The 23,481-nt window shown below is 36.4% G+C and overlaps 1 protein-coding gene across 3 annotated transcripts in view; it reads right to left on the bottom strand.

Annotated features, from left to right (window-relative positions):
- KCNIP4 (potassium voltage-gated channel interacting protein 4) overlaps window positions 1-23,481 on the bottom strand; it is a 403,843-nt gene that overhangs the window by 173,159 nt on the left and 207,203 nt on the right. Inside the window, exon 1 of one of the 3 annotated variants that reach the window (XM_071556704.1) lies at window positions 22,564-22,915. The exons of the other annotated variants lie outside the window; for them this stretch is intronic. Within the exon in view, the coding sequence (XP_071412805.1) occupies window positions 22,564-22,663 (100 nt within the window). The 5' untranslated portion in view covers window positions 22,664-22,915. Of the gene's footprint in view, window positions 1-22,563; window positions 22,916-23,481 lie in introns of those variants that run through there. 3 annotated transcript variants of the gene reach the window in all.

The raw sequence follows: 23,481 nt of genomic DNA, 5'->3' as shown, positions 1-23,481 counted from the left end.
TAATGCTTATAAATGACAAGGCTGGCTTTCTAAATATTATCTTCATTTAGAGAACTTGATTCAAAATACTTTATTTCTCTGTGCTTTCTGTGTTCTGATCAAAGTCATTAATTCTGTTTCCACTTTACAAGAGTGTTGTAAAGAGTATTTAATGCCCATAAAGCAAATTGGCTACATCTATATGATTTCTCACCATACAATTGATTTTTGTGGTAATCCTGAACTCTGTCAGGTGAAAGCCTGAGTTACTTGATACCTTCTTTGTCTTGGTCTTTCCTACTCACATTTGCTTAGTGGCCTCTCTGGTCCCTGTGGCCAGAGCCAAAGTGAAATACAGCTCAAGGCAGAAGATGTGCAGTCCTGAGGGAAGCCAGGGATCACTGAATGCAAACTGGATATGCACCAGTCCATGGAACTGGGCGGGCAATGTCCAAATCTAAGCTAAGGAGAAGCTGAAAGCACTGCTCTTTTTCAGCCTGAAGCAGAAAAGGTAAAGGAGAGTGTAGCTGATGCCTTCCATTATATAGTGGGTGGCTGGAGAGAAGAGGAAGGCAGGCTCTTCTTGGAAGCATGCCAGGAAAGGACAAGTGATAACAAACAAGGCAAATACTGGTCACATGGAAGAAAAAAAATTGTCCATTATGAGGCTGCTCTGACACTGAGACAGGTTGCCCAGAGGAGTCTGGACATACTCAGACTTTAACTGAACAAGCTCTGACCAACTTTAAGAAGTTGGTCCTGTTTCGAGCAGCAGGTTGGACAAGATGATCTTTAAAGGCTCCTTCCAACCAAAAATGTTCTATGATTCTCTGATTTTTATGAACTGTGAACCCCATTTTTCTACCACAAAAGGTTATATAAAAATTCAATACTTTTTTTCTATGATACATTGGCTTCAGTTGCATAACAATAGTGTCTTCTATATAAAAAATTCATATGCAAATTTTCAGTTTGTGAAGCTTTTAACTCTTCTGGGAGAGAGCTTCTATTCTAAAGGTGTAAGTCAGGAAGTTCTGTTCCTGAAGCATTGCTTGCATATGTGGTCAGCTGTTTCAATATTCAAATAAATATGATCACTTTCAGCCCATGTTTTCATTATTCACATTGCCTTTACTGAGAGTGTACATATGTAAATAAAGAGACGCAGCCAAGGTGCAGTAGGGAAAAACAAAAGATCTGATGAAAACAAGAAATAGTCAATAAATTGAAAAAATATAAAAGAGCAAGCTGTCACAATGTGCTTGTTCATAGTAGGAAGAGGAAAATAACATCTGGTAACTGTAGAGCATCTCTAATTAAAGATTTTGGATAGTTCAGTTGGCAGCTGAAGTGAGCTGTGACATCTTAATGATGAAGAGATGGTACAGCAGTGTAAATGGACAGTGTGTATAATTTCTCAGAGGGCTATAATAATGTGGCTGTTCTATTACTTCAGAGATCTCAAAGTCACTCATTTTTTCATCTGCTGAACAGACCATGCCAGTTTGGCACCTCTGTGCTTCAGTAGGAACAGCCCTAAATTTATTTTGTCTGAAACCTGTAGTAAATAAATAGCTGTGGTGCTATTCTTACTCATGGTATAAAGAAGGCAGAAGGGTCTGGACTGTACTTCTATATAAAAAAACAAAGTGCCAAACAAAAGAACTTTTGTTTTGACTGAGTACTAAAGGAAAAGCTTTTCTTCACTGGTAATGAAACCACTTTAGGAGCATGAAGTTACCTCCACAGCTTTTTGGTGGAAGACAGTTCTGGTTGTATTTCACATCCCCCCAAAACATAGACCATCTTGAATTTCTTCTATTTGTCATTTGCATGGCTTCCTTTTACTAGAGCTGTGTATATTTGGGGTTCTCAGGACACTGTCTTTTTTTCTCTGTGAAGAATTTTTATATATATACATATACAGGATAGTATTCCTATATTCTAAAAAGACTGGTAAGCCAGTTGGTGCATGAAAAGTGGCTTTGACCATCCATGACTGTTGGACACCTTACAGTCCTGCACAAAGTCACTGCATGGGCTTGTGTCAGCTTGGCAGAGCACTCACAGTTAGTTGAGTGTTCTATAAAAATGTCGATGCTACAGAACATGCATGTTAAGTTCTTTCTGGAAGACCTCAGAAGGAAATACAAACATTACAGCTTCACTTAGCAACAGTTTTCTATTTACCTGTACATAAGGTTCTCTGTCAGGTCATAGGACTGCCAAGAGGGTGGAAACGTACTTTGAACTGATCAATTGGTCTAATAATGAAAAGTGCAAAAAACAGGATAGAACTTAAAGAACAAGTCAATAGCAATAAAATGATTTGAAATGGTCTCAAAAGAAAGCTGATTCAATCCAGGATACTGTTTACCAAAATGAAGTACAGATCTCTTAGGTCAAATAGTTGCACCAAAGCTCAAGTACAAAAGAAGCTCCTTGAAAGGAGACAGACTAGTAGTGTCTGATATAATTTAAAAATCTTGGCTTCTTCATCCATGAGAAATTCCATAAGTAACTATGAAAAATTTAGGAAGAATATTAAAATATAACTTCAACTGATATTGTACAAAGTCACAAATCAATCACTGATCAATACTATTAAAACTGCACTTTCTTTTTGGTTTTAAAGCATTAACAATTACGCAAGTGTGTGAAAAGGGAATTAATGCTCAGAAATTTCAAGCTTCTTGGAGTTTAAACTGCAAAATAAAAGTGCTGGCATGACATACAATCCCATAAGAACTTTGCAGTTAGTACATGCTGGACATTATAGTGTCACATTTGAATATTGTGAGGTGATTACAGTTTGGAGGGGTCACAGAGCACTGATATACGCACTGGTGTCTACACACACTTCAGTAGAGAGTACATGTGTGGTTTTGACTTGTCAGTAAATAAATGGGACATTTTATCAAAACTCCACCAGAATCTAATGACGACTTTAACAGTATGGAGACGGATAAATGAATGTTAACTTGCAAGCAATGCCCAGGAAACAAAAACTGAAACAAAGCAGAGATCAAGGTCAGAATAAATGGAGAAATAGCCTTGATTTAGATTCTATTGAAAAATCTCCCAGGCATAAATGATTTTGATTGATTAACAATAGTTCATCTACTGGAGGTCAGCCACTTAGCTGACCTAATTTTATTTATCTGTGTTTGCCACTAAGGTAGTGTCTGCAACATCTAACATGCTTTAAGCAATAGACTGTCTTTGCCAACTGTAAGGAAATCTTGACAACTGATGGCCCAGTGACACAAACTATTGTGGGTGGAGGGACTGTATGGAATCAAAAACTTCCTGCACTAAGACTAGTAATTCTAAAACCTACAGCTGGATATAAATAATGTGAATATGAGAAATAAGACCAATGGTATATTCAGCTGCATATAAGAAGCAGAAAGTTAGAACATTTTCCTTCCGAACTAAAGAAAATGCTTAGTGTGAAAATACCTGATGTTGCAAACACATGGCAATTTTAAAGTTTGGAGAATGAAACAAAAGAAATACTGAGAAGAAATAGCAATACAGAATGAATATAGGAGAAAAAATGACACAAGCAAAGCAGGCAGCTGCAATATGAATAGATGTTACAGATCAGAGAGATGACTTTAAAAGAACAAAGCAGAAAAAATTGATAATATCTGAAAAAGTCAAAGTAGCTTCTTTTCAAAAGAGTAGAAATTGTAACTTCCTTAGAGCTAGTTAAGGAAAGATAGTTTTACATACAGATGTCATAGCTAAAATTTCAAGTATGAGGTGAGAAATGAGGAAACAAATCACATTGCTATGTTTACAGTTTTGTTCCAGAATACAGATACATTCAGAGATAAATTCCCACACTAATTCCTTCAGGGAAAGCAAGCTGCACAAATTGTTCAGATGAAGCAGTAGCAAGTCAGAGTTTCAATGTACAACTTCATGCTTCGGAATACACACATGAGAGGATGACACTTGACATGGCATTTAAACACTACAAAACCTGGCTGCATTCAGCCAATATATCTAGCCAAGACATCTTGATACTCCTATATGTGATTTTCTTTCTCCTGACAGACTCATCAGAAGTCACACCCATGCCAGGTATGTGACCTTTCACCAGCTCTGGAAGAGGCAGGTGAGCGTCCCGTGAGCACTGCTATATTTGCTTCTCCAATTTAATGATCCCTGTGTTTAAAGTAGCTCATAAAAAGAAAGCCACTGGTAAGAAAATGATTCACTCGTACATTCCTTACCCATACCCAGGAAATTCATGCTATTCAACAAATATATAAGGACCAGGGACGATTCAAGCAAGGAACTTATATTTCTAATGCAAAGATTTTTGGAAGTTTTAGTGTTTATGCTTAATCCTTATCTTCAATTCAGTATCATGCTAATATTGTAACTAAAGAAAAATAATTAAAAAACCCCATTATTTCCTTATTTCTTTTTAAAGGCTAACTAAGAAAATATTATTATTATTTTTTAATAGTACTACTTTCCTCTTGCAAACTATATTAATGGGAGAAGTGTACACTTTACTATTAATAAAAACATGAAATGGCAGGATGGAAGAGTCGGTCCATATTCCTCAAGGCTTTCTGTGCTGCAATTTCTGTCTTCAAAATGGAATTCTGGGGTTGCCATAATTTACTCATAACTGGCTTGTGGTTTGTATACCCAGACACAGAAATAAATTATAAATTAATGGCTAATAAGGGACATATACATACACAGAAGCAGTAAAACATTAAAAACTCACTAAAAGTTATGGGTGCTAACTCTTTGTAAAGTGTTACCTCCCAAAACTAATACAATTATCAGTTTATAATCTGTCTTTTCCCATATGCCTAGAAGATACATTGCAAAAAAAAAAAAGTAACCTCACAATTACCTTTAAAGGTTAATCATCTTGTTTCTATTTTATAAATTATTTATCTAGTTAGTTATAGGATCTTCAGATTATCTGGAATTAGGTTCCGCTTTTAAATAACACGTGGACTTCTATCATACATTTTAATATTTGACTTTTAAGCTTTAGTTCCTGTCCACTGTAAGTAACACATTCCATAAACATTAACTGCTGAGTGCCATTTGGTTTTAGTTTTTTAAAAAGTACAATACCATATTGAAATGCAGAGTCAAAATCAGAGATGAAGTGCATGTCATGAATGCATGCATATTTTCTTTTCTTCCTGACAGTCAATAAGTACACTTCAAATATTTGTTTTAAGGCAGCAGCGAGGTGTTCACAAAGGATTTTGCACTTTGCTCATTTTCTGTTTTACTCAAGAGCTTCTTCAGCTGTTGCCCACAGCAGCACACACTGCACAGCTGAGCACTAGTCTCAGTGCACACACCAGATCAACAACCGAGAAGGCAAATTTTTAAAATTTATTATTTTTTAGTATATTCACCAAAAATAAAATTGTTTTAAAATTTAACTACACTAGCTTAAAATTAGACTTACAGTTATAACCGCATTTCTAGAAGAGCATCAAACCTCTGAACATCCTAATTCCAATGACTAGGTAGAGCAAGTCCTATCAACAGCAAATTTTCTTGAGCTTTGAGAAACTTTGGCTTAGATGAAGTTTGAATGACATGATGCTTTATAAAGTATTGTGCATGGAAATAAATTGTTCACAGTGATGCAGATACAACCTACATGTTTCTTTAGAATTTGACCCTCATGCACGAAAAAGTTATTAGGTACTCAGCTGCAGAGGCTGATTATTTCAATTCCATGGATTTTCTGTAAAGAGATTCTGTGGCTAATAGATCTGCCTAATTAGCCACTGTCAAATATGCTATGGGTCAAGGACACAGTTGTAAAAACTTCCTTGCCTAGAACTATATGGATTCGTCTATTCATTTACTCTAAAGCACATTCGGTCAGTAACATTTTGTTAACATATTTCAAAATTAACTATGAAATAAATACAACTGCAGAATGTGAAAAAGATTCAAACAGATGGGTAACAATGAATTGCTGGTCACAAAACATAACAGCTTGACAGATGACAGATTGTACATATCCTGCCAATTTGGCAACATGTCCTGGACTGGTGCTGAAACTTCATGGCTCACAATGTTTTGTTTGTTTTGCCTTGCCTTCTCCTTTCTTTTCACTTGGAAGCAAACTGAAATTCTAGATGTAGACCAAACACAAGCACAAGCAGATACACAGTATCTCTCTTGTGCAAAATCAATATACAGTCCACAGTACTCTATCATTCACAAGAAATTAGTAATCCTTATGTTCTTTTAGAGAAAATACATCATAAGGAAAAGTTCATGGTCAAAGATAGAGTCTGACTTTTAGGAGTAGTTGACACAAGAGCTACCAGTGAGTTAAGATTTCTGAAAAATCAAGAGTTTCCCCCATTTTTTTTCTGATTACTATTTTTTAATTTAGTTATTGATGTTAAAGAGAAGCAGAAAATATTATATCCATCTAATCTCCTAGAACTTTTTTTCTTGCACAGATCTCAATTTGTTATTCAATCTAGAAAAGTTTAGACTGCATTTCAGACAAATTGGAATAAAATATGGGGTTTGCAGGTAAACACTGTTTTCATTTTAGTAGTGAAAATCACCTTAGAATAAATAGAGTGAGAATCATCACTTACATGATTATCACAAAAGTTAAAGAAAGTTATATCAGTCTGTTGGTCTGAAGGGAAATTGGGAGAGAACCAGATTCAGTTTTCAAAGGAACAAAAGGAAATCTGAGTCATCCATCCAATTTGTGAAAAGTAATGTTTGTCCACCACGGCATTGTATATTTGGCTATATTTTATTGAGTCATCTGTCATACTAGATACTTCATTGATTCTGCTATGAGTAAAGGTAAAAGAGTAGAAAAATTAAAACCTAGTAAAAAAATGCTCTCTGTAAACTGCAAACCCTCAAATCTTGTACAACTAAAAATATTTTTCCAGTTCAGCTTTCTAGCAGCTCATACCTCAAATTTTAATTCTACCATAAGGTCAACTGTGTCTGAATCTAAAAATAGCCCTTTTCATGTGCCATGTGATAGTCGGGTTCAGGTTTACTTGATTAACAGATAATCGGCATTTGGCTCAAATCCAAAGCTGGATGTGAGAGCTGAATGTTCACTCCTGTGACTGGGTTCTAGATACTAAAAACCAAATGCTGTGGTTTCTTTATTATGCATACATATTTATATTGTATTGTTTCTGTAAAGTGAGTTCAACATTCAAATAAGAGGGGATAGTGTTAAAACCTTTAATGGAAAATTGTGTATCAGCAAATTGGCACACCATAGAAAAACCCCACCAAATTAAACCTAAATAAGTCATGTGGAACATGCCTTATCTATTGCTAACATTAAAGAGAGGCAAAAATATGCATGCACAACTTCGCACACTTTTTAATAAGAAAGGAAAAGAAGATAAAGTAAAACATCCACTTTTTAATAAACTGAATTCTAAACCATTTATTGTTAGGATTTTCTTTTAAAACCCTAGTTATTAACCTATGCAGGATTTGTATAGCGTATGTTTTTCCTTCAATACTTTCCTGTATTTTCCCTGTTTTGTATTATATCCATCATGCAGTATTACATGCAGTTGACTTCACCATCAAGTTAAAATCTTTGATCCCATACTTAAATCTTCCATATAAAAAAGAACAAAAGCTAACAACAAAAGGTTATGCATTTTGTTACTGCATTTTATTGCAGATTCCGTACTTGGATGACCAAATTGACCTTTGGACAGCTTTTCTCTGAAAAGTAATCTAAATTAGAAAAAAACCTCAGGAAAAAATAATAAACATCATAAAGTATCAACTTCTGAGATAATATTTGCTGTTCTCAAAACATTCTTGACAACACTAAGGGTTCATTTTGTTGGGACCATCTCTGTACATACACATACAGAGCTCCCTGCTAAACTACCTAAAAATAGCAAAGCAGACAGCCTGTCAGCAAGGCATTATTAAGTCTTGCTCACTTCTTTCTAAACTTTTTAAACTTTTGAATTGAAAAGGGCACAAGCATTGTGTTCCTGCAGTCATTTTTTCCTTTCCTCCTTTTCCCCCCATGTGAGTGTTGATAATCCTTTCCAAACCAGCAACTTCCTTCCAATAAAAAAGTTCCCCCAATTTCTTTGCATGTTTCCAATTTTCAGTAACAATTTCCATCAGCTTTATTCAAACCCATATGAAAGATCCACTGAGTTAAGCCTTAAACTGAAATTTCTGAATTATTGAGTAAAACATCCCACATAAAAGACCTATGGAGAATAGCATACTTGCAACTAATGATACATATTTTTCTTTATGAGTCAGTGGCCCCCGAGTCAGTATTTTTCTAGACTCAGTAGATAGATTTTGCTGCAGACTATAGCTCCTAAATAGTAACCTGCATTATTTCTGGAATAAAAAACAAAATCTCAAACTAACATGAACTATTCTTTACTCTGTCTTTTATTTAAATGTATTTCATTTAGCAAATGCAGACACTACAGTAGTAAACACACATCTGAAACATTAGGAATTGATGTATGAAGATCTCAATTTGACAAATACTTTATTGAACAGCACTAACGGCTAATGGTAAGTTCCTCATACAAAACAACTATAAAATATCAATAATATTTGGAACATCACTTTTTTCTTCAAGTGAATATCGAATGGCTTTATATAAAAAAGGTTTCTCTGAAGCATCATACGTAGAAATCTTTCTTTTATTTGCACTGAAATATGTTTGTCTATAAATCAGTATTGAATGTCCAGGATTATCAAACAAAGGAATATTTGTAGAAATCTTTCTATGTTGAAAGATGCATGAAGAATTAGCATGCATGTATTTATTTGAACTGTGGGACTGTTATCTGCAATTTCTTTTACATGATCAGGTCTCTTCTGCCTAGTTTTATTCTGTTGTGACAAGACAGGTACAAACACTTGTGCTTACCAAAGCATGATTTCTCCTAGTATGCATTTTGACATTCCAGTATATCATGCTGTCATGTTAAATCACATGCTATTCTCCTTTCAGATGCAATCTGAAAATGGTTATATTGCTTTCAGTTTTAAACTTAGAGTCACTATTAAAGCACAGTGGGGAAATAAGGCCAGGATATACGGAGTGTCAGGAAAAATTTACCAAAGACTTTGACTGACTTTGCTCTTTACTTAGAAAATATGCATTTAATATAGAAAATGAAAGACTGAAATGTCTGCTTTTCTGCCTCCCAGTTTCTTACTTTTCTCTCTCCTTACTGTCCTCCCTAGATACACAAAGTAATTCCATGTTGGTAAGAACAAATATTGAAGGATCTTCCAACTTCAGAACAGTGCAATTAATGCTTTTGAGAACATAGAGACATTTCCTGCAGCCTAAAACAGAAACACTTAAGAAAGAAGAAAAAATGCTATGCTTCTGTTAATTACATAAATCTTTATCTAAAGGTAGTAACAAATGTATTACTTAGAACTCAAATTATGCTGGACTATAGAAATCACTTTTGTAAGGAGCCAATCTGAATGATGCATGCAATTGAAAAAACTGTCGAGAAAGCCAGAGATGTCTTTTCAGTTACAGTGACCATGACAATAAGATACAGGTTACAACCTGTTTTCTGTACAAGCTCGCTGAATCTTCATAAAGCTGCATAAACAAGAAAAATGCTCATTATCAGTTGGACTAAACTGCTGAAAAAATTATCTGTGCTTTAAGTTAGAAAAGGGCTCAAAATGAGATAATGAGAACAAGAAATATAATGGCTGTTCCAAGAGAATGCAGAAGAAAATTATCAATTAAAAACCAAATGCGATTGTTGGGTAACAGAGGAGGACTGACATATGCAGTCCAGAAACTGCATTTCAATTTCTGTAATGGATAATTACATGTTAGGCTCTAAAGCAAATTTCTTTATAAAGCAATCTCTTTATCATTCATTATCCATCCCTTGCAAAGAATACCAGGAAAAAGCTCTCCTTTTTCTTACAATGAGTGAGCAATTACTTCTATATGGATATACTGGAATTAAAGTACTGCTGCACCCAGTGGAGCCCTTATGAGTATTTTTTTGCAGTAAGTCAAAATTTACTATGAAATTTATGAAAACTTCAGTAACTTTAAAAAACAGTCACATGTATTGGGATGTTAATTAGAATGGGGAAGTCTGAAGACACACTAGTAAATCTGAGGTTCAAACTAGTTTCTGCTTAATTTTGTGGTAGCCTTTTATATTTCCAATATACATTCCTTCTTTCTGACATAGAACTGCCAGTGGCAGAACATCAGTGGAGATTGTTTGTCAGAAAGACTGCTTAGAGCTAAGAAATTCTGGGGGAAGTCCTGGTTTTACTTGTTTTACTGATGGTACAGAGCTGCTGGCTATCTGCTGCTCCTAAGACTGCCCTATTCCACAGACAGTCAGCACAAGGTCTCCAGTTTGGCTCTATTAACTTGTTTAATTCAAAGTCCTGCCTTTGAGCACCTTAAAAGAAAGAGGCTAGCTAGTTTTCCAAAGAATTTCCATGTGTATGACTGTTAACATGGAAGAGCACAGCAGAACTTCTTACAGTGCATAGCAATTTGTTGGGAAATCACAATGTCAGAATTTGCTGATACAAATTCCTTTGGGGACAAACTTACCAGTATTTTCTCCCATCATAAACAAGATGCTTCCTATCAGAAATAATTGACTATTGCAGCTGTTTTAGTCCCACTGTCCCAAGTGATCTGCTAAAGACTCCAAAAAGCCAACATGAGAACTGCATACATTTTTACACTTACAAAGGTGTGAGAATTTATAAATTCCTCTCAGATTCTGCTTTGGAGAACAGTTCTGAGCTGTTCCAACAAAAAATAATTAATCCCAGTGTAAATACTGGCAACAAGTAACACTGCTGCTGCTGCTGTTTTAAAATACTGTCCAACAATAATAAAGAAGATCCAACCCAGAGAAGTGAGTAAAAGATACTTGCTAGCCACATGCACATTGTGGTATTGCAGCATTTCCACTTTTGGTTTGTCACATCAGCACCGTGTTTTCCTGGTACCTCAACTGTTGCTTTGCAGTGATGGAAAAGGACACATAGCACATTTTAAAGAGCACACTACTACAAATAATTACAATAATTCAGAACAGAAGAACTTAAAAATAGCCTATGCTGAAGTAGTTACTGTATGATGAGATAGAGATTGCATATTCAAGGAAGGCACAGTCTGAATTCAGATGAAGCATCAGTAACAAAAGGTACTGTAACAATGAAACAAATGAGTAGCCGCAAATTATAGCAAGCAGCATTATACTCCTTTAGCTGATGATGTAGTGGAAAGTCTAGTACAGACTTATAAAATCTATAGCATCTATAGCATGTTTCTTATGCCAGACAAATGTAGCAAAAAAAGGCAGCAAATGTAACACCAACACTTAGACAAGCCTGGAGAATTAGCAAGACTAGCATACCTTGCTTCTCTGAGCTCTGCACACCATGGTCAGAGACAGGCTCCCAAACAAGAAGATCCTTTGTGCTGATCCAAATATCTAATAATTTTGAGTATAATTGTTTTGCTCACTCACAGCCCAACTGAATTCAAAGTCTCTCCTTCCTAATGCTTCCTTGTAGTAGCTTGATAGTTATGCTTCCTCCAATCAATTCTGATGAGCACCCTGTAGAAAGGAAACTTGCTCTGCCTATGTACTCTTATCACTGGCGAGTGTTCTACAGACATTGGCTCCCAGATGATGAACTATTGGCTGTATTCCTGTGACTAAGCAATTATTGCCAAATTCTTGGCAATCATTGCCCAAAATAAATGTTATATCTAAACACAAGGTAAATTAAAAAAAAAAGACCATTCTGGTGCTCCCAAAATAAGGACATGCAAGTGTTGAAGCAAGTCCAGAGGAGAGTCACAAAGCTGGTCAGAGGACTGGAGCTAACAAAGACAGGCTGAGAAAGTTGGGACTGTTCAGCCTCGAGAAAAGGTTGTGTGGAGACTCCATGGCAACTTTCCAGTATCTGAAGGGGCCCTAAAGAGAAGCCAGAGAGAGACTCTTCATCAGGAACTTTTGTGATAGAACAAGGAGTAATGGGTACAAATTGAAAGAGGGGGAATTTAGGCTAGATATTAGGAAGAAATTCTTTACTGTGAGGGTGATGAGATACTGGAACAGGTTGCTCAGGGAGACTGGATGCCCCAAACCTGTCAGTGTTTCAGGTCAGGAGGGATAAGGCCTTAAAAAACCTGGTCCAGTGGGAGGTGTCCCTGTTCATTGCAGGAGAGGTTGGGACTAGATTATCTTTAAGGTCCCTTCCAACCCTTAACATTCTATGATTCTACAAGGCCTTTATCAATTAGAGAGGAACACCCTCAAGTTCTATCAAGTTAAGAAAATCCCATCATTTCTATATATGCTGAAGATGTTTGTGTGTAGAAGAAGGATTTAACTCCCGACAGATCACAGCACGGAGCTGTACCAAAGCATATGCTTTCATTTCGGTGGCACTATTGCACACACTTCCTGCAACCTTAAAGCAAGATGTTACAGGACTTGAAAAGATGTATTTCTTTCATGAGCGCAAGGACTCAATAACAGTGATCTGTCCTTAAGATTATGGCACTACAAAACACAGCTACAGATGAGATTGTTGAATTTTGCCATTCACTAGGATAGCCACTCACAGCCATGTCTGCTGCTGAAAAATAGATGAGTCCAAACGCGGTCAGGCTGAACCAGTGGTCGACTAGTAGAGAGGTAATCATTCCCTTCAGTGATTATTTGAGAAAAGACCTGATACTGACAAGCTCTCTGATGGATGAGGGGGGATGTTTTCCCCTTGTATCTTCACAGCAAGGGCAGTGCTCAAGGTCTTGAATCACTTGCCAATTACAGCTCACTCCCAAGAAACAGGCTGAGGTCAAGGTTGTAATCAGCTTCAACTGGATCCAAATAACCATGTATTTGGTTACCGAGACCATCATATTTTATACAACAGAAAACACTTAATACTATGACAACAAAAAAATTATAGTGCAATTATTGTTCTTCAATTATAATAGAAAAAGCTGTCTGCCCCCCCCAGAAAAAAAGAAGAAATCTGCTTTAAATCCAAATAGTGATACTGACAGTAAAAGATGTTGAACATGGTACTTGGACCTACAGAGCTATATTTCCTTATTCTATGCATCCATATCACAAAGTGATGTCTAAAAATGTTAGTGAATATAGAAAATATACTAATATTGAATTTGGTACTTCACCACATCAATAAATATCCACTACAAAACCCAAAAAATCTGTGAATGAAAAGTTATTTTATTATTTTTCCTGAGTGCAAAAATATTTCTCTATCAATTAAGAGTTGTGAGACTGCAGGTTTATAATCAGAAGGAAAATCCTCAGACTACTGCATCTTTAAAAAGGAGCAAAAATATAAAAATGAGAGGAATTGGGATCTTCCAAGGATGAAAAAAAATACATCTTTATACTCAGCTATATTCACAACAATAAGTAACTGCAGGTAATTATTTTCTAAAACTTAGTTTGATAACCCAAAACCAAATGGAACAGTTCTGAAGCAGTACTCCCAATCCAACATATTATTTCTATTTTTTTATGGTATGCTAATTTAACATGAATAAAGCCACAGGAGTTGGTACACTTTACTAATGCATATCAGGACTCACCACAGGTCACACAATAAGCTTATTTCAAATAAAAAAAAAATTACCAAAGATTTCCTAATGAGCTTCTCTAACAAAAAAAGAATTCACCCTTGTCTTTATTTCTGTGTAGAATCATTAATGTGATATCTCTATTTTTCATGAAAGTAATAGATGAGCTGATTATTGTTCAGCTGTATTAATGGAAAATTATCAAATATGGACAACGTGGGGATATTACGTCTTACCTCTGATCTGTCTGAAACCAGTTTTGAATACCAATCCTGTAAGAAGTTTATTAAAACTGAAAAAGGTTCAGAAAAGAACAACAAACCTTATTTTTGAATCTGGAAAACAAATGGTACAAGTGTTAAAGTCGTTTTAGTTAGTTTCTTACAGAAAAAGACGAAGTTCCTAAACACAGATTAAAAATGAATCAACAAAGATTAAAGATATCAGATGCCACACCCTACGTTAAATCTAGAAAAGAATAGGCAAAGGTATTATATAGGTAGCAACAATAGCCTAAAACAGTTATTTTTTTCTGGCAGTGAAAGTAACCAAATGCTGGGCCACCTTGTCAAAGGATGTTGTGCTGAACCTTTAAGTTGGGTTTTTATAGTGAGATCACTTTTTAAATAGGATTGTTTCAGGTCTATCATTTTTTGCCTCAGTCAACCGCAGCACCCAGAAAGTGAGCTTCTTACAATAGTCCTGTAAGAGACTGGTAAGGAAGTAAATAGAAAAATAAGTAGCATTTAAAGTGTAACTTCTAACAGATTGGTAACTCAAAGGTGAGTCATGTTCTCACTGAATGGGTCAGTATCTGAGCTGATTAAGAATACCTTCCTGTCTTAATGACATTTTTATTACTGCTGAACTATTAAAGCAATTATGATTGTGAGCAAATCAACCACATTTTGTCATATCTCAATTATCAACTTGCTAAGCAACAATTTCAGCACCTCATTCTGCCCTCAGTTACACCTCTTCTGAAAACAATTACTCCTGTTCTGGTAATCTGATTCATCTTGGATTACTTATCCAGCCCTAAAACTGGCCAGAATGCGAACAGTGATGATGAGTAAGAGGGAAATTAAAGCAATTTATATTGTTGTTTAATAAAATATATATCATGAACATATGAATTTCTGTCTGAATTTATTAAAAATTTATAAAACTCAACTGTGTACAGTTCCTTTTATTATCAGCTGTGAGTTACAACTGAAGCAAGGCAGACCTCCAATGGTCCTCTCCTTGTGATCTTGCCAGGTGTTCAGTGGCAGACTTAATATTTGAAGGTACAGGTACTCTTACTATCTTGCAAATATAAATTTAAATCTCTGATTTCAAAGGAGGTAACTCAGATGGCATGTTAATATCATTTGAAAATTTAACATGTATATCCTAAGGCTAAATAAAATCTGACTCAATGTGGAAAAAAAAGAAAAAGTTCTTTCTAATGAAAAAATAGTCAAGGACTTTTCTCAGATGACACTTTTTTCTCCAAGCAGACAGACTACACCCTCCCTTAGGGTAGACTATAATCTTATTCTCCCAAGGGATATAATACTCACTGCACTTGAGTATTATGGATTATCTGTAGAAATTTGGGCTTTCCAGAAATATCAGGTTCACTACACAGGCTCTGCAAGACAAGTCTCTGCCTTGCTTTTTAGGTGCAACAGTTAAGCATGGGCTGCCACTGTCAGAGAAACTTAAGCAGAGGCTGTCTTGGTTCTCTTGTTACTGAAAGTTCCTCAGACACAGGCAAGAAGTGGCTGTATATAGATGATTTTTTTTCCACCAGTAGAAGCTCTTTTATGGTGACCCACAGCCACTCCATCTCTTGGTAGAGACATAGTTAGGAAAATGCTGATTGAGCTTCTACTACCAAAAGAATAGATCAAATTATAGATGGCATTTGAAATCCTCAAGCAGGTATTTTCCAACAAAATGGGTCTGATAACCAACAAATACCATGTGAGCTGCAAGATTACTGTCTGATCTTCTGAAGACTTTGAAAAGCAGGGTGGGAAAGAAGAACAGTTAATTTCTGGGCCTCAGTGACATGACATGCAGACTCACCTTGTCAAGGGTATTAAAGGAAGTTGTGGATAAAACTCCTTCAATACCCCTAATGCATATGGCAGATAAGCACAAAGAGTTGTATAATTATCTTTAATAAGAGGGAGGGCATAAGGTTTTCTAAATGGAGATAATAGTATCAATTAAGCTTGAAATGCATTACATTAGCTGTGAAGTATTTGTAAATTAGGGTAAGTTTGTTTTAATATGTGTCCTCACAATGAATTAGGGGACTTAAACTGTTTTTCAAGAAAATGCTAATCTTGGCAACAACAGGGTTTGACAATACTGTAATATAGGCATAACATTAATGTTTGAGTTGTAGCATTTGAAAGTATAGGTATTGCTTACAACTACTTATGTAAATTGGATACTTTAGGTAGAAAAATGGCATGCTTGGGGACTCAGGCATGAGTAGTTTCTACATGAAGAGATCTCTTACCAGTTATTCATTCGTGCTAAGCCAGAGGCAGTGAGTATGGGTTCTTATCTGTGAGTGAGAGCATGTGAAGGTAAGATAAATGGAGATCAGCCACTTTTCATGTGATTATTGTGACATTTATCCTTGCAGGTCTACCTGAATCAGATCATGGAATCTTCAGTGGAGTGCAGAACACGGCATACATCTCAGAGAATAGCTAAAGCATCAAGCAGAATAAGTTAAAAATAGTGCAAAGCTCATAATCATGACAATACCAGGACATCCTGACACCTAATCCTAAGGGTTTTCAGAAGGATCCAATTAAACTACAGAATACAATAATACATAGGAACTGTGATGTTAGGGACACACCAGCTTGAAACCACAGGAAATAAAGTTCATAAAATTTGGAGTTAACTCTTTTCTAATTAAAGAGACATTGAGTTAAATATAAGTTATATGTTAAGTATCCTTAATCTAGAAAGACATGAGGACCAAAGTGGATTGGAGGTTAAGAAGAGCGTTATGGCCAAAGCTGAGCATCTCTGCACTGCATGGGTGAAAAATGAACGCAGACTGCCTTCAAAGTGTGTGTATCTAATACACGTAAATCTATGTATCCTTGGTGTCCCAAGAAGACTGATGTTCTGAAAGTGAAGAATATTTTGAGTGAAGCAGACTGATGGGCAAATCAGCCAGAAAATATAAAAATATTTAGGAATTCTGTAGGAATAAGTATCAGATAGCCAAAATGTTACAAGCCTACAATAGAGAAAGAAGCTTCAGTTTAAAACTCACTTTTTTTCTGTGTTATAGTAGCTGAACTAGTTATAAATGTGAGAGTAACAATGAACACATGGAAAAAAAGGAAATAATCAAATGATTGCAACATACATAAAACTTACAAATGAAACTAATACTTTTTTTAAAAGAAAACTGTTAATTATAAACTAGTAAGATGCAAAAGGTATTGTATTGATAACCTCGAGTATAGGACTCTATCCATCTATTTCTTTGGCATCCCTTCAGTTACAGGATTTACCTGCCCGCTGTGGATGTAAAGCGTTAGACATGCACCCTATCATGGAGTGTGACAAGTGTTCAGAAAAGGCGCCCTTCCGTAGACACTGACCTGGGAACACAAGAAAGTTTTTCAGCAACAAAGCACCAGTTTTAAGAAGATGATTCAGAGATGACAGACTGCAGAAAGCAAGCATTTAAGGGCTGAAGGCAACTATTACAAATTCCTGTGGCTAGCAAGTGTCTTTTCTTACCTGACTATTTCTGGTTTAAAACTGTATCCATTAATAGAAGCTTCTAGCATGAAAAATGGGAAGCGCTTTCCTCTTACTCATTCTGCCCAGCAGTGGCCTGCTGACCAGTCATGCAAGATGCACAAGCCGGTAAGATGCTCACATGTACATAATTCCAAATCAACTACAATACATGCCGCTGTCTACAAATGACTTGTTAGTGCTGTTTGAGCTAAACACTTAATCAAGAAAAAGGTCACTGGAGTTTCTGTGTTAAAGATTTCTATCTACTGCTCACTCACCCACATATGAGGTGTTGTTTCAACAGCTGTTTTAATTCAATTTATCTTGTAATCTATGAAGACTTAATTGAATAAATTACTTCTAAATAATGTCTGAAATTACTAATATTAAAATTTCTATCATATCTTTTTCTTTTGCATGCTGTCAGCTCTGACTAATCATTTCACATATTAATCCACATTTGCTTCCATACTTCGTAATTCTGTGCATAACTCTCTTTGACATCCAGACCAATCTTAAGAAAAGAAAAATGTCATAAAAGCCCCTATATTTATTACAAGCTATTTCTAGGATGCAGTGCTAGTCATTCTGAATCTTCTGAAATGAATATTGAGGGAAAGCTTGACAGGGCACTGAACAGGCTGCCCAGAATGTTTATGGAGTCTCCTTCACTGGAGGTATTCAAAGCCTGCCTGGATGTGATCCCACGCAACTTCTAGGTGAACCTGCTTTAGCAGGGAGGTTGGATGAGAGGTCCAAGCAATTCAACCTCCAGAGGCCCCTTGCAACCCAACCATTCTGTGATTCTGTGATATTACTCATTTCCATCCATGAAGAACACTGTGAAGAGGGACATCACTGTGGAAGTGTTGACGTTCCCAGAAGATCATAGCCTGGATAACAAAACAGCTTCAGTGGCTGATAGTTTCAGAGCAAGCACAAGGAACTGTGTTTCCAGTCATATCGAGTCCTTGTAAGAGAAGCTGCAAATATCACAGGCAACTACCTCTGTGTCAGCAGTTTTGGTCTGTTTTCCAGCTGATGAATGGGAAGTTGTTAATAGCCAAGATTATTAAACTGGGATTAGAACCTGCTTTGACATTTTAGAGGAAAGAAGTGTTTCATTAATTTAGCTCAGTTATTACAATTTTAGCTGCAAAGTTCCACTACTGCCACTCTTGGGGCTCCTAAGGAAGGATATTAGATAGATACCAATAACATGTTAGAGTGATATATATGGCTACTTCTATGCCATTTTTTTTCTGTTAAGAGATACTAATATCTGTAAGAGTATTTCCTAGCAAAGAAGTTATTTCTATGTAAATATTTTTTATCAGTCGTATCATTCAGATTTCTTTTCTAAACCTTATCCCTAATAGTGTAGGTTTCACTGCTCACCTCGATGAAGTTTATTTTTTTATTTAATTAATATGAAATTTAGCTTTCAAAAAGCTATCAAGTTTCCCAAGAAACTTTAGGAAAAAAAAACCTTTAACTTAGGAATGGGCTGATCTCATGATGCTTCTATCTCTCTGTCTCCAAGAATTTATGCATAAAATTTACCCTGACAAACAAGGAAGGTATTCACATAGAAAACTTCTTCTGTATCTTCATCAAGTTCACATGATCCTTATATATGAACATCACAATGTTTCAGAAAAATAGTGAAATATACTAAAAGCTTATAAATGGCTATCCTGAATATTGCACAATCTTAAAATGGTAACATATCATACATACAGCTTACTCAGTTCTTGTATCTCAATTTATTTGTGAATGACTTTTGGAAAAACTTGCTAAACAAGAAGAATAATTTTAAATTGATATCTAGGTATGTCTAGTAACAAACTTTCCTGATTAGGTATCAATACATTACTCCTTTACACCTGATAAACTACTGTTTTAAAAAATCAGTAAAGTTTATCAAAGAGAACATAACTTAATTTATGAAGAGTTAAATATTTAACCTAGAGACAAAGCCTGTGCAATCCACAACCCCTAAGAGTGAATAGATCCATTCTGCTACTTATCACATTAGGAGCTGTCATACAATAATAAAAACACCTATTTGAAAATACTTTTGTAACAAGAGTAAAACCACTCAGCAGTCAAAGGCAACTAGGCAAAACCACAGAAAGCATACTGCAATCTGAGTGCAATACATCATAAAATAATATTTAACCAAGAGATAAAGTCTCTGCAACCCACAACCTAGAAAAGTGTATAAATCTATTCTGCTACTTATCACTTTCAGAGCTGTCATAGAATATTAAAAACATCTATTTAAAAATTCTTCTCCTACAACAACAGAATCACTCAGCAGTTGAAGGCAATCGGGCAAAACCACAGAAAGCATAATGTAATCTGAGTGCAGTACAAGTATAAGCAAGTATGTACAATATTTATTCTGAAAATATTATTTTCATAAAGAATGAAAATAATTGCTTATTACTGTCATTATACACAAAATGTGCATTGAAGAGTCTGAAGAAAGCAGAATATTATTTACAGTTATGATAATTATTATGACACTAAACAAAGGGGAATGAAATTTTGCTCTTGATTTACATCAGTTGCACCTAAGTTTTTCACATTAATGTGGAAATGTTTCACAAAGTTCAGAATCATGACAACCCAGTGTAGGAAGGAAAATAAGTTATCTTCAGCCTTTTGCTACTACAGCATGGTCACGATAGGATTCTGAAACCTCAAACTCTAACAAAGCTTCAGAATGATTTACAGAGTTCAGCTATAGCATTCTACATTGGGTGCACTCTGTTTCAGATTATTACTGACTCTGATTTCCAGGTAGATGTAGGATGTGTTTTATATGTTATAAACTATTAGTTTGTGTGAAACATGCAAAAATATTTCATTGGGATATGTTTACTTTGGGGTGTGGGGCAGGGCATAGATGGGATATAGCTTATTCATACCCAGAAAACTACAAATGTCTTTATAAAACCCAACATTTTCAGAAAGCTGTTACTAACTTCCTCACTGATTTCTGGAAAGGCACATGGATAGTCTGACTACATTTGAAAAATCCCTTTTTTCTCAACATTCTACCTCAAATCTTCTCTAACATTCACACAATTTTACAAGGTATGCGCTTTTCATTCATAAGTGGAAATTAAGAGACTTGATACCTATTAACATAAATACAATTTTTCAACTCCCTTGTAAAAGCATAAATATCTTTTTTCCCTATTATAATCAGTTCAGAGCTTTAAATCTCAACTTTTTTTAAAAAGGGGGGGAAATAAATCTGCACTGTTCCTGAACTGATCGGAAAATAATTTCATCAGCCTGTGAAATTTAGCTAAGGTCCATTAACACACATCATTGTTTATATCTATTATTAGACTTCCATGTAACATGCCTTTTCTGTCATCCACAAAAGTTGAACATCACAGAGGAATGGGGCACATATGTCTTCCTGTGGTTTGCTCTACCTGGGATGGAGGAAACCTGTCCTGCACTGGGTAAGAAGAAACTTTATGCACACACAGACTGCCAGACTTCTGGCTATTGAGGTAGGCAAAGCATGCAGCTGCAGAAGAAACTTATTTCTTACAGCAGTATTACAACTACTTACAGACATCTGCACTATATTTTTAATTGTCTTTCCATTATCAGCTTCTCCAGCCATAAAAACAAGAACAGATAACAATCAAACCATGTGTTTTACCAGGGAACCCAACTAGATGTGGCAATCAAACTTAGAGCACACCCAAACATGATAAACAACCTAAAAAGAAAATATGGATTTTTTTTCCCTCCAAATCTCTGCAGCCTCTACTGGTGGAAATAACTTTTGTTATAACATTTCTCAAGTTCATTCACATTTCTATTTACAACTCTTCGCAGCACAAAAAGGAAAGCAGAAGTTCACACATTTGAAGGAAATCTCTCCATTGCCATTTAAACTCAGAAGAATGTATTATAAATTCTTTATAAAATTGCACTTGGTAATGTATTTTTGTTATCCCTGCAGAGCTTTAAGATTCTGTAATCAATACTAGCAAGTTCACAAAAGACAGCACCACAGAGAACCAGCTGAGTGACTTCCTTATTTAAAAACACTTGATGATAAGACTGCATTTCTTGAAAGGGTTACATAAACAGGATTACTTTAGACCTTTTCATCGGACCAAATTTTGATCACAGTCTTACACGTTAACACAGGAATCCGCAACCTCTGTCAACAAAGTTCTCCCTTTCATAGGCATAAGTATATACACTACTCAAATGCTAGCTTACAGGAAGATTTGGGAATACAATATTCCTTCACTATTTGAGAAACAGACCATTTCAGAATGGAACCTAATAGAACACTGGCATGCAATGATTACTATTTACATTATCAACCATGCTGCAGTCAGTGTTTTCTTTAGACTAATTCTTTATATGGTTAAGAATATCAGCACTCTTACAAATAAGGTAAAAATAATCAATATTACACTAGCCTTCTCACATAAAAGGCACATTTAAAATAAAGTAAGCTTCTTGTTTTCATTTTTACTGCTTTACAAAGAAATAGTATTGCTAATAAAGGAGGGGATCTTAGGAAAACAAAGCATCAAGTAACAAAACTTGCACTTGATTGCTCTGAGTGAATGTTCAAGTTTCTTATTTTGAATGTGAGTATTGTAGCTCTTCCTCAAGCACATTTTAAAATGTTAACAGTAAATGAAATATTCAACAGGTTTTAAAACACTATATATATTTGCCTTATAACAATTCCAGTAGAGATGATGTTAACATGAATAAATTACAAAACAATCTTGACTAGAGTATAAGACAGTTTTAAGGCAATATGACTGTATTTGCTCTTTAACATCCTGAAATCTGTTTTGACCCCTACTACTTTAAATTTGCAGATTTCAAACAGGAGTAAGCAATTCAGACTTCAAGGCAATTATCTTTGTTTAACATCTAAGTTTATACTGTCAGTTTTCAGGATAGCAGTTTCTTTTTCCTACAAAATTAAACCACCACAACTCTTAACATCCACAACAGAGAGCCACTGATGTGTACGTCCCTCTCGAGGTGACTCAGGTAGTGCCTCAAATCCAGTTTACAGATGCCTCTTGACCCACTGCAAGAATAGCCAGAACAGAAAAATGACAAGCCACTGAAAAGCACTCCCTTACCTTCTAAACCTGATTCAATCAGCCCAAACTGTTCCAACACTTTTAGAAAAAGGACAATCACGATCAACACCGCTATCATTTCAAGCCCTTCCAAGTTCATGGTGAGTTAGGTCATGGTCTGATCACCGCCACTGAGGAAAGTGCTCTTCTGCCTGGCTTTCTTTGCAAAGCCATTAAACTAGGCGCGGAAGGCTCCTGCGAGGGAAGGGGGCGAGTGGGAGGGGAGCGGCAGGGAGCGCATCCCGGTTAGCCCAGCAGAGGCCAGGAGAGGCGGCGGGATCAGCTCCGGCCTGCCGGCAGTGTCCGGCTGCAGCACACCCAGCCAGCCATGGGGGGCCGGCCGGCCGGGGCGCACCCCGAGGTCACCCGGCAAAAACAAACGATGCGGTGAGAGCGCCGGCGGCTCATCCCGACGGGCGGGAGCCGCTCCCGGGCTGCGCGGCGGAGGCAGCATCGGGCGCGGAGCCCGTTGCCGGGGCAACGCGGGGACCGAGAGTCGGGCATCGGGGGCAGCCCCAGGGAGCTGCCCACGCTGCCGGAGCGGGGCTCGGGAGGGAACCACTGCCCTTGGGAAGGTGCATTAGCAGGCAGCCGGGGCGAGAGTCCCCTCGCTGCACTCAGCTGTAGCTGTTCCACCTTGGACAAGGATGTGTCGGTGGGAGACTTGCCAATTTGAACTTGTCCATGAGTTTCTCTGGGTAAAACGGTTGCCTCGGTGCGATGAGGTTCCACCTGTTGCATGTGGCAAGTAATGCACGGCATTTTATATATAGCAGTACATTAGGAATCTTTTTTTTTTGTATTGTAATTACAGAACATAAAACTAAGTTGTCTCAAATTCTGTAAGGCTTACTCTGTGGGCTGATTTGGAAAATAAAATTTGAAAAGAATAGACTGAGAATCATAGGTGGAATCACT

The sequence above is a fragment of the Pithys albifrons genome, chromosome 5 (assembly GCF_047495875.1).
Source record: "Pithys albifrons albifrons isolate INPA30051 chromosome 5, PitAlb_v1, whole genome shotgun sequence".
Taxonomy (NCBI): Eukaryota; Metazoa; Chordata; class Aves; order Passeriformes; family Thamnophilidae; genus Pithys; species Pithys albifrons.
This window is presented reverse-complemented; position numbering and strand designations above follow the sequence as displayed.